Consider the following 12,197-nt stretch of genomic DNA (forward strand, 5'->3'; position numbering starts at 1 on the left):
TTTGTGTCTGTGTCTGTGTCTGTGTCTGTGTCTGTGTGCGAGTGAGAGGGCTAAGTGGAGGATGTGCTTGATGCTTGCTGGAGCGCCTGGAGTGTGAGGAACAATGGAAAGACGAGAATTCAAAGAAGACTTGCCCAAAAGACGAGAGGCGGTGGAAGAAAGAGAGGAGAAATGAGAAGAAGAAGAAGTTAAAGAAGAGGAAGATAAACGAGAACGAAAAGAAACAGAAGAAGTTGAAGAAGAAGCAGAAGAAGATGATGAACCAGGAGGAGGCATCAGCTGAGGGTGAGGAATGTTCCTCTGCTTCATTCTGTAGTAATAATTGGTCGATGGATGTGAAAGAGGCACAAGTGCTGTTGAATTCTCATGAAGAAGAAGATGATGATGAAGAGGAAGAAGAGGAAGCAGAAGAGGAGGAGGAGGAAGAAGAAGAAGAAGAACGCAAAGATTTCGGAATGACCTGCATATTTCTGAGTGCGCCTTTTGGAGCTGACTTCTCTTTGTCCTTCACTCGCTGCTGTTCAGCCACGTAATTCGCTCTCTGCTTTTCGAAATCTCTCAGCTCTGCCTCAAACGCAGCTGATATGCCGTCCAATTCACGATGGAGCTCAGGAATGAAGAGAGTGTTGATGTAATGGGCAACGAAACGGGGCTGGAGGAAAAGAGGAAGAGAAGAGAAATGGAAAAGGAGGAGGAGGAAGAAGAGGAGGAGGAAGAAGAAGATGATGATGATGAATGATGTTGGTGATTTATTTGATTGGAATGTTCAGATGAAGTGGAAGATGATGTGACAGACGGAAGAAGAGGAGAAGAAGCAAGCGATGCTGTTGGAATTCCAAAAGAAGAGGAAGAAGAGGAAGAGGAAGAAGGAGAGGAAGGAAAAGAGGAAGGAGAGAACGAAGAAGAAGACATTGAAGGAGTGAGAGATGGAGAAGAAGGCGGAGAATATGTTGGAGTCAGAGGAGGAGTGGCAGAGCCAACAGAAACAGCACTTTTGTTAGCTTTTTCAGAACTGTCAGTTGCATTTTGATTGAATCGATTCGATTCCAATGTGTTTGTGACAGAAGGGAAGCATCTGCAGTATGTGGAGATGATCTGTGACAGCGTCAGAATGGATGGATTTGTCTTTTTTGTGCTTTTATTCGCTTTTTTGTTGTTTTCTCTGAAACCTGCTTCATTGCTGACACGACTGATGTTGCTATTCATCAGAGAATCAGATGAACTCACTCCATTTCCACTGAAAATTGTATTGTTCTGATTCAACATTGTCATCATCTTCTGTTTCTTCTCCATCTCCTTCTTTTCCTTCTTCTTCTGCTTCATCAACTCAGCCACTGAACTCTTTGATGGATCCACTGCACTGACACTGCTCAGAAATGCACGTGGCTGCAGAATCCTGTCTGTTGTCAGCCCAACAAGCGAATACCTCACAAAGGCCTCACACCACTGCGAAAACACAACCCCATTCGAAAGCAGCTGCGAATTCCGCATCTCCTTCCGCTGCTGCTGCCTCTTCTTTAGCAGATCCTTCCTTTCTTTTCTTTCTCTCCCCTCACACAGCTGATACACCCATCTTGGTGTGTCTTTGTTGTTTGTGATAATCACATCATCTCCTTCTTCCTTCTCCATCAGTTCATCAACATCATCCACCTCTTGCTCAAACAATGTAGACAGCACTGTCTGTGCGAAGATGGCAGCGACGACGTAGACACACCCCATAAACAGCGTGTGGAGCGACTGATTTGGCAGCAGCACGAGCGAATGCGCAGAAGACACACACAACACAAACAGCCTCCAGATGGCAGTGAGCTCAGCACCAGACAAGCCGAGGGAGGCAGCCAGGACGAAGGCGCGAGAGGAGAAGAGGCGGGTCACTTTGAGCACAACAAAGTCGACAGAGTGGAAGACGAAGGCAGAATGAGAGGAGGAGGCGATGCTTTCGGCACGGCGAAGTAGAATAGAAACACTCTTGTCAATTGTGTTGGGGTTGGTGCTGGAAGGAGGAGAGGTTGTATGATTGGTGGAGTGTTTTGTGGAAGAAGAAGAAGATAATTACAATGATGGATTCTTGCGCGCTTCAGAAGGTAATATTATTATTCCAAAGCCCAGCGTTGGGAAATCCGGATTATTTGCCAATTCTCTGTAAGTGACATTTTCATGAGCCAACCATTCAATTCCTTTTGTTTTGTTCCACTCCAAACACTTTGCAGCTGCTGGGAACATCCTCCGCACTTTTGGGATGTCATTACCAATTTGTGCAATCAGCGCCTTCTGTCTAAGCACAGCATATGTGCTGCTCTTCATCATCCGCTCGGCCTCTGCCTGCAACGCCTCCTTCTCCTCTTTCGCTTTCATCTCGCTCTTCCTCCTCTTCCTCTCTTCTTCTGCTTTCTCTGCTGCTCGCACTGCCCTCAGCTGCTTCAATCGTTCTTTCTTGCTTCTTCTCAACTCCATCAGTTCTCTCTCTTCTTCGTTGAATTCCATTTGATGCGCTTCTTCGTCTTCTTCATTGAATCAGCCAGATATGCTTCAATCAGACACAGCAGCTCTTCATCTGAGCGCTGAGAGAGAATGGCATAGATCGAAGTGGAGGGCGTTGGAAGACTTGAGGTGTGAGAGAGAACAAATGAAGAAGAAGAAGAAGAAGAAGAAGGCAAAATAGATTTAGTTGGCTGAGGAAGATTGCGAGAAGATGAAATGGTTGTGATTTCTGCTGATTTCTTTAACAGTATTTCAGACAGAGATTTGCTGAGTGAGTGGATGAAGCGGTTGTTTGGGGGCATGTCAGCATCAGAGTCAGAAGGAGAAGAAGGAGAAGAGGCAGCAGAAGGAAGAGAAGGGACAGAAGGGAGAGTGGAGATTGGGGAGATAGGCAAGATGGATGAGACAGGAGTAATAGAAGAGGAAGAGACAGAAGAAGAAGAAGGAAAAAGGAAGTTGAAGGAGAAATGGTAGAAGGTACAGAAGGAGTGAAGGAAGGAGTGAAAGAGACAGAATATGAAGATGAGAGCATTGGGCGAGAAGAAGAAACAGAAGCAGAAGCAGAATAAACAGCTGAATGCGCAGAGAGAAGCATGTTTCCTTCTTTCTTCACAGGCGACGAAGGCGGAGTGAAGATTGAGTACAGCTGCTCTTCGTATTCCAACGGCGCTGGGATGTGCTCTTTGCAGAAGCCGGCTCGTCTGTCAGAGGCAGCAAGAGATCTTGTTCGGATGCTGCTTGAAGAAGGAGAGGAGAGAGAAGAGAGAGGAGAGAGAGAAGAAAAGGAGGAAAGGGATGAAAGAGAAGGAGAAGAAGAATTAAGAGATAAAAGAGGAACTTGAGCAGACAGTGTTAGTTGAGATGGATGAGATGAGTGGGGAAGATGAGGAAGATATGTTGAATGGGAAGAGGAAAGAGGAAGAGAAACAGAGGGAGACAGAGAAGGAGATAAAGAAGCAGCATAACTGCCATTCTCACTCATATTCTCATTCACATTGAAACTTCCATTGCTATTGTCATTGACACTTCCACTTTCATTCACACTTGCTGTGTCAATTGCATCTGCTGTTGCATTCCCAACAGAAGATTGTCTTTCCTCTTCCACCTCCATCTGCCCATTACCCTCATTTGATGTCTCATTTGAAGCAGACTCATCAGAAGGTGGAAGCTCAAATCTAACAGTTGGAGTAAAACTGTTCATCTGCTGCTGCTGCTGTTGCTGTTGACTCATCTGCTGGTTCATCCTCATTTGCTGCTGCTGTTGTTGAAGTAGCTCTTTCTCCAGTTGCTCATTCTGAAGAGTGCGAAGATGGCGCAACACACGGCTCGACAGCAGGCGAAGGTTCGAATCCTTCTTGAGGCGCTTGATCTTCTTGGCAGAACTTAACTTCTGGAAGGAGGTGGAGTTGGACAAGGGAGAAAGAGAAGAAGGTGGAAGAGAAGAAGAAGATGATGATGAAGATGACGACGACGAAGAAGAAGAGGAGGAGGTAGAAGATGATGATAAAGAAGAGAAAGGAGAAGGTGAAATGGATGGTGATGGAGCAGATGAAGTGTGTGTTGAAAGAGGCGAGCGAGGAAGATTGGCTGTGCGCAGACGAGGATGAATACGAGAGTCTGCTGTTTTGTTCTTTGAGAGCTGAAATGAGTCTGGTCTGAGTGTTGGAGACAGCAAAGGAGGAGGAGAAGGAGGAGAAGCTGAAACTGAGGAAGAAGGAGAAGCAGCAGAAGCAGAAGAAGCAGAAGAAGCAGAAGAAGCAGAAGAAGCAGAAGAAGCAGAAAAAGAGGAGGAAAATAAAGACGAAAATTATGATAACGAAGAGGGAGATAAGGAAGATAATTTAGTGGATGTGTTATTTGGAAAAGTGGCTTATGATTAATATGAGGAAGAAAACGATGAAGAGGAGGAATGTGAAATGGAACAATCTTTCGATAAATGGGGAGAAGTTTGAGATGATGATGAAAGCATTGAAGTCGTGCGACTGAACTTCATTCAAGCAAAAAAATGAAGCAATGTTCGCACATTCCTCTGATGTTGAAAACATACCACCGAAAAGGGAATAGGCGAGAATGGGAAGACGAATGAGATGAATGGAAGGACGAGAGGGGAAAGGAAAAAGATTTTTGAGAAAAAGCATTAGCAGCAGCAGAAGAAGAAGATGATGATGAAAAAGAAAAAGAAGAAGAAGAAGATGGTTGAGGAATACTACTGGAGGCGATGTTGGTGGAATCTGTGTCATTTCCTGTGATTTTGGAATCAATCGCACTGAAGGTGAGTGCTTGAAGAGGAACAAATGTTGAGGTGAAGGGGTGAGGGATGCTTCTTGGAGGAGGGAAATGAAGCCGTTGAGAGCATATTCGATGGCGGCACATGGGGTCTTTTGGGGTCTTCCACAGACATCAGCATCACTTCCACCATTTGAGACTATTTTGTTCTGGGCAATGAGGGGGAGCCAGCCATTGAAAGTTTCATTGTCAGCAGTTCCTTGATTCTACACTCTTTTAGTTTGAGTTGTTGAACCACAATTCTCAAATTGGGATTGGGTTATGCTGCTTCCACTGAAGAACACATCATTTCCTCTGCCATTTACAGAAGTGCTTCCAACGAAGAAGTTGATTTTTTATTCATTCACCTTTTGAATATGCTAATTAGCTGGTGCGAATCAATTTTCAAATGGTTTTGCTCCTGTTTCTTTTCTCTTTGCTATGATTTCATTCAGAAAATATATTTCCTTCTGATTCTTCTGAACTCTATCGTCATGTTCTCTTTCTTCATCTTCATCCAACAAAAATTAAACTTCATTTCAAGTGAACTGTTAATTCTCCAAAAATCTTTTTTAATTAAAAAATAAATTCATTTCTTCATTATTTAGTTAATTTGCTTTCATCTTTTTTTCTCCATCTTCAATGCACGCTGTGTCACGATAAATAGCTATCAATATACGATAAACATGAAAAATAAAATCCAAAAGTCAGATGAATAAATTTATAAATAAATTTTAAAAATCAATGAAGATAAGTTCAGAGTATATTCAAAGAAATAATAAGTCAAAATAGAGAATCAAAAAAAAGATAGATTGAATTAATAATAATGGAGAAAAAACCAATTAACCATGATGAAATAAAAAATAAAGTCAAAGAAATACTCATTAAAATAGAATCACTTACAGACATATTTCTGAAAGATGAATTATTATTCTTTCATTTTCACTGATATTCCATCTCGGGCTGACAAATTATTTATGAAAAAAATCGTATTGGTTGCTATTATTGCAGCTTTTTTAATAGAAATAAAATGAGAATATGGTTCAAACACATTAATTGCTTTGCGCTTTGCTCACAAAAATATCCACATGAAAATTAATGCATATTTATTTTTGACACAATAAAATACAAAAAATTATAAATACGTTCCATTTTCCTGAAAATATGTGAAATTAAAAATCTCGATCACAAAAGTGGTCACTAATTTTCTTCGGATTTTGCAACAAACAGACATTAAAAGATGTGGGAAGCTGTCTGCGTGGAAATCTGAGAAAAATTAGTGACCACTTTTGTGATCGCCAGTCATTTCAATTTTCAGTTTTATAATAGTTCCGATCGTTCAACGGATCAAATCTGATGAGAACCTTAATAAAAGTGTTTTTCTAAATGACTGGCGATCACAAAAGTGGTCACTAATTTTTTCTCAGATTTCCACGCAGACAGCTTCCCCACATCTTTTAATGTCTGTTTGTTGCAAAATCCGAAGAAAAATTAGTGACCACTTTTGTGATCGAGATTTTTAATTTTACATATTTTCAGAAAATATTAGCTTTTTGTTGTTTTATATGATTATTTTGATTGATTTGTTATGTTATCGTATTTTAAAGGAAATTATTTATTGTTGATATCTTTATTATTATTTGTCATATGCCTAAATACACTTTTTCGTGAACATATGGAAAAACTAACAATGTCAAGTGAGAGAAAAACGTTATAAAATATCAATCGTTCACCAATCAAAATGACATAAAAAAACAAAAAGTTCTTCATGATTTCGATCATAAATAAAATTGAAAACTGTCAGAAAATTTCGAATCAGATTCATCAACTTTCAATAAAACATAATTCAATCACATAATCATAAAACTATCTCCAAATATCAACTAAATATCAACAATTTTGAACAATAAAAAATATAAGAAGAAATTGTACAATTTCAACAAATTCGTGGTATCAACGACAATTCCAAACAAAAAAGAATACTTATATAAAAAGTTCAATAACTAACTTGTCTATTTTCCACCTGTTTTTTATCCACTCACCCCTTTCTGATATTTCTCTCTCTTTGACTTAAAAAGATCAAATCCAACAAAGAAAAAAGACAGACACAATGATAAAACAACATTTCACACTCTCGTCAACTCTCCCTTCCAAAAACCTCACTCAAAGATCAATGAATTCCGTAATAACTCTCTCTTTTAATGAATCTCGATATATACAAATATAAGCGGCACAATAACCAATATAATTATAGTGACATTATAGGGACAAAAATCACAAGAAAACAATCGGATTCTAACTGTTGTGCACCTGGGAGGCTGTTCGTCGTTTCCAGGTCCGGATAAAGCAGCCCGAAGGCTGCAATATCAAATACGAACAGTCATGTCCAGCACCCTTCCGATAGAGTGCCAGCTAAGCATACACAACAACTAGTTTCTTAATAGGGGACACCAAAAGAACAATTTTGAGATTCATAAAAAGAAGAAGAGTCAAGAAGAAGCTCAAATCTCCTTGAAAGAAGATCTTGAGAAGATTGAGAAAGAAGAGAAGAGTTAGATGATGTGATATCAGAGAGAAATGACTTTCTTGATCTTTGGACTTTTTCTTTCATTGTCGAAGATTCGAGGGCAACCAGAGAGCGTTGAGGAAGATATCCAACAGCTGAAGCACAGACAAATGAGCCCTTGCGCTCAAAATATAAGTAGTCCTTCATGTGAGGGACTGACAATGACGGCCATGAGATTTGTTGAGATGGTACATATTCTCAAAAGTACCTCTCATGCTCAAAGTTATTGACAGATGTTGAAGATGGTGAAGTGTTTGATGATGATGTTGAGAAGTTGTTTGATCGAGAAGTTGAAGAAGCTGATGTCGAAGTGTTCATGTTGTTTTCGAAGAAGTTGATCAAATCATGAAGTGTGGTGATGTGTTCTGTTGAAAGATTGTTGTCGATTGCATTCACTAACGCACAAAATTCACTATCACAGATATTTTTCCATGGTGCTCAGCGAAGAAGTTGAGTTGAGTGTTTTTCTTTTTGAGAAGTTTGGATTGTTTGGAGAGGATGAAGTGAAGAAGGAAGCGATTTCGGTTGTGTGGACCAGAATCGCAGAAGAACTTAAAAGTGTGAGTGTCTGAGAAGAAGTGTCTCTTGATCACAGATTCCAGACACTCAATAACAAATCTGTGATCATTTGAGAGGCAGTCGGAGAAGAAGTTGAATGTTCTTTTTATTTGTTGATTATTTATTTTTTGAAGAGAGATGATTGTGAATTGAGAAACCTGTTGATAGTTGAAGAACTCTTGTTGAAGTTGATTTTTTCTGATGGGGAGTTTCCATTTCTCTTTGAAGTCAAAGACGAAGACTGCTTCTCCCTCTTTCAGATTGTCTACAGTTGATTGATAGTGTTTTCGTTGCATTTCAGCAACAAGTCGGTGTTGACGAAGAAGTTTGAGTGTATGAAGCTCAGCAGAAGAAAGTCCATTTTTGTTTGGAGATGACTTTAATTTGTTTTCCAGATAGTTCAACTTCTCACACATGCCGCAGAGATCTGTGCGCCTTTTCGCTTTAGAGAAGTTTGTTGTTAGCTTGTAGAAATGGGAAAGAGAAACTTTGATATTCGTTTCTTCTGAAAACTCTTTCCATAATTTTGTCTTGGGCTTGAAGATTAATCTTTTCTCATTGGGAGAAAAGATGCCCGTTTTCTTTTTTCTTTCATTTAGTGCTTCCAATCCATATGAAGATGTGATTGATGATGATAGTTGTGGAATGGAAGTTGTTGGATGAAGTGGAGTGATGAATGATGATGATGATGATGATGATGATGATGATGATGATGATGATGATGATGATGATGATGATGATGATGATGATGATGATGATGATGATGATGATGATGATGATGATGATGATGATGATGATGATGATGATGATGATGATGATGATGATGATGATATGTTATTTAAAGTGTTTAAATTTGATGTTTCTGAAGAAGAAGAAGAACCACCAAATTGAATAGTTGAAAACGTTGGTTTTGTTTTTTCTTTGGTATAGAATGAGAGTGATGGATTGTAACCTTGTGCGTAAAGATCCTTCCATGCCTTTGTCCAATTTTCTATGTTCAGTTCTGTCACATCAGCATCGTTGCAAATATTCCATGAGACATCGTTTCCTCTATTTCTTTTGATGACAGCGATATAATGACCATTTCTTTGATCCAACTGTTTGTGAAGAATTTGCCCAACAAAATGATAAAAATACACTTCTTTATAGTTCTTCAGGAGATGTTGAAAATTATCATTTGAAAATCCTTTGCAAAACGAACGCTGATTCACTCTATCGGTTTCCATGACGAAGGTTTTTGAAGGTACAGAGCAAGAAGTTTCAGTGCATTCGTGACAGATGGCTAGAACCTCTGGAAATGCAGCCATTTCCTCCCATCGAGCAGCACAGCATTTCTCTTTGCATTCATCGCAATAAACATTGTTCTTTCCATCCAAAATTTCTGTTGCAAAAAGTGAAGATAAACCTTTGTGAGGTGATGATGCATTGATGACAATATTGCAACAAGATTCATTAAAATGATTTGAAACTTTTTGACATTTTTGACATTTGAAATGTGTAATGAGCACTGGATTGAAGGTGTCCTTTTTAATTATCTTATCATTTTGAAGAAGTTGACGAAGATTTTCAAATGCCTCTATCACATTCTGTTGTTGCCTACTTCCGTATCTGCAGAATGATTCCCATTTGTTGATCAGTGATGGGGCCCACGAACGCACTAATGTTCCATCTTTTGCAAGTTGTTGACAAACACTCAAAACACGAGAAGATAAATTGTTTTTTGATGTTGTGTTTGTTATAATTGATTGTTTTTGTGAAGTTATTGAAGAGAAGCATTGAAGGAGAGAGGCAAGATAGCAAGTGTTTCCAAGATTTTCCAATCCTTTCTTTGTTTTTGATGAAGCAATTGAAGCGGTTTTGACACTTGAAGAAATTGATGGAGAAGGAGAACAAGTTGAAGAATAAATATCCATTGCGTTTCTGTTGTTCATGATACGCGAAGAATTTTCATGATTAGTAAAAATTCTATTGTCTTCGCGGGTTTTGTGTTGAGATGGAGAAGTGATGCTGTCTTTAACAAATGAAGACAGAAGATCTTGAAATGCATGTGGAGGAATTAGAGTGGGAGAAGAAACATATTCAAGAAATTGCTCGCTCACCCTCACATTTTCATTTCTATTGGATGAAGAAGAATTGCCAGTTATAATCGTATTTTTCGATATGTTTTGTTGCTTTTTGGATAAAGAGGAAGAAGATGAAAAAGAGGAAGAGGAAGAGGAAGAGGAAGAGGAAGAGGAAGAGGAAGATGAAGAGGAAGAGGATGAGGAAGAGGAAGAGGAAGAGGAAGAAGAAGAAGAAGAGGAGGAGGAGGAAGAAGAAGTTGATGATTTTTTTGTTTTGAAGAATTTGTGAATTGGGATGGGCGAAGGAGAAGAATAACGTTTATGACATGATTTGTTTGTTTTTCTTTTTGTTGACTCCCTTTCTCTCCTTATTGGAGTGCTGATTGGTGTATCAACAGGTTGAGAAGGTGAAGTATTTGTTGATGAAGAATTATTTTCTGAAACGACATTTGATTTTTTATTTTGTTTTGATGAAAAAGAAGAAGAAGAAGATTGTTTTTTGATTGAAGAAGAATTTTCCGTTATTATTTCATCTTCCCACGCTGCTTCATCAATAAATCTTGCGTAATCTGGCTCCGCTCGCTGCTTTTTCTTTGCTGATTGAAGCGAAGTTGAAGCTTCAGTTGAATGGGCCAACATCCAGTTGTTGCCCTTTTCCCAGTCCTGTTCATTCAAACCTAAACAAACAGAGAAAATTATTTGACAAAAAAATATAATAAAATTCAAACCACTTTTGCAAAACGGAAGATGAGGTTTTTCAGGAGGGATGATAAATCCTTGGTTTTTCTTTAATGTTTGTTTCGCATAAATAAATTTGCCTTCTGTCACATCATATCCATAGTTTTGTAAATCGGATAATGATGTGTTTCGAGACAACGCCTGCAGCATTGTTGTCTGAGTGTGCAACCGGGCGTTGTTATACACCACAGACAAGTCTTCAAGCAGCTTAATGTGATATTCTGTTAGAAAAAAAATAAATAATAAACAAAAAAATAAGAAAATGACAAGGATGACAGTTCAGAAAATTTTCCATATAAAACTTGAAAAAATTAAAATCAAACCGTTCAATGACTTCAGCAAATTGTTAATAACTGAAGATGATTGCCTGTAAGTGTAAAACAAATAGACAAGCAATGAATCAACGTCATCTCCACCGATGCGTTCAATTTCATTCCATAAAACTTTGCATTTTGAATTAAGAGTTGATTGAGGTTTCGAAAAAGACATAATTGGGATTTTTTTGAATTTTTAATGGGAAAAAGCACATGCAATTTCATTAATGACAAAGCGTCATTTTTGAGTGAAATTTTCAAATGCAAGTTTGTTGATTTCACAGATAAGAAAAAATGAAATGAAAAATCAATTATTCAGAAATTTATTCAATAATTTTTATAAATGAAAAATTATTCCGAAATTTCATCATCAGCAACAACTCCAAAGTGCCAAAGTCAATGTGTGAAAAAGTTATTAAACCATTGTCATTAAAAAATTAAAATAAAGAAAAACAATAAATTCAATTTTATTCATTTTCTTAATAATGATCACAAAAGTAATCACTAATTTTTCTTCGGATTTTGCAACAAACAGACATTAAAAGATGTGGGGAAGCTGTCTGCGTGGAAATCTGAGAAAAAATTAGTGACCACTTTTGTGATCGCCAGTCATTTAGAAAAACACTTTTATTAAGGTTCTCATCAGATTTGATCCGTTGAACGATCGGAACTATTATAAAACTGAAAATTGAAATGACTGGCGATCACAAAAGTGGTCACTAATTTTTTCTCAGATTTCCACGCAGACAGCTTCCCCACATCTTTTAATGTCTGTTTGTTGCAAAATCCGAAGAAAAATTAGTGACCACTTTTGTGATCGAGATTTTTAATTTCACATATTTTCAGGAAAATGGAACGTATTTATAATTTTTTGTATTTTATTGTGTCAAAAATAAATATGCATTAATTTTCATGTGGATATTTTTGTGAGCAAAGCGCAAAGCAATTAATGTGTTTGAACCATATTCTCATTTTATTTCTATTAAAAAAGCTGCAATAATAGCAACCAATACGATTTTTTTCATAAATAATTTGTCAGCCCGAGATGGAATATCAGTGAAAATGAAAGAATAATAATTCATCTTTCAGAAATGCATCTGAAACTGCATTTCTTTCATCGAATTTTTATATGGAGATTCATTGTGTTCAGTGACAGAACAACAATTTTGTTCACATTTCAATATATAGAACATTTGATGCTTATAACAGACG

General features: G+C 37.9%; 4 protein-coding genes across 4 annotated transcripts; 2 read left to right on the forward strand and 2 right to left on the reverse strand.

Moving 5' to 3' along the window:
• Window positions 1-558: 558 nt before the first annotated feature.
• MONOS_18262 (uncharacterized protein) lies at window positions 559-2,307 on the reverse strand (the record flags this gene model as incomplete). Its single annotated transcript, XM_067871265.1, has 2 exons — window positions 559-1,993; window positions 2,057-2,307. 2 exons carry the CDS (start codon window positions 2,305-2,307, stop codon window positions 559-561), a joined length of 1,686 nt encoding a protein of 561 aa, XP_067719818.1.
• Window positions 2,308-2,760: 453 nt separating this feature from the next.
• MONOS_18263 (uncharacterized protein) lies at window positions 2,761-3,323 on the forward strand (the record flags this gene model as incomplete). Its single annotated transcript, XM_067871266.1, has 2 exons — window positions 2,761-2,951; window positions 3,074-3,323. 2 exons carry the CDS (start codon window positions 2,761-2,763, stop codon window positions 3,321-3,323), a joined length of 441 nt encoding a protein of 146 aa, XP_067719819.1.
• Window positions 3,324-3,790: 467 nt separating this feature from the next.
• MONOS_18264 (uncharacterized protein) lies at window positions 3,791-4,361 on the forward strand (the record flags this gene model as incomplete). The annotated part of the gene is made up of 3 exons (XM_067871267.1): window positions 3,791-3,823; window positions 3,879-4,034; window positions 4,131-4,361. 3 exons carry the CDS (start codon window positions 3,791-3,793, stop codon window positions 4,359-4,361), a joined length of 420 nt encoding a protein of 139 aa, XP_067719820.1.
• A 3,346-nt stretch (window positions 4,362-7,707) lies between these two features.
• MONOS_16386 (uncharacterized protein) lies at window positions 7,708-11,160 on the reverse strand (the record flags this gene model as incomplete). Its single annotated transcript, XM_067869293.1, has 3 exons — window positions 7,708-10,610; window positions 10,662-10,892; window positions 10,995-11,160. 3 exons carry the CDS (start codon window positions 11,158-11,160, stop codon window positions 7,708-7,710), a joined length of 3,300 nt encoding a protein of 1,099 aa, XP_067719821.1.
• Between the last annotated feature and the right edge of the window lie 1,037 nt (window positions 11,161-12,197).

The sequence above is a fragment of the Monocercomonoides exilis genome (genome assembly GCF_001643675.1).
Source record: "Monocercomonoides exilis strain PA203 chromosome Unknown scaffold58-502437, whole genome shotgun sequence".
NCBI lineage: Eukaryota > Preaxostyla > Oxymonadida > Polymastigidae > Monocercomonoides > Monocercomonoides exilis.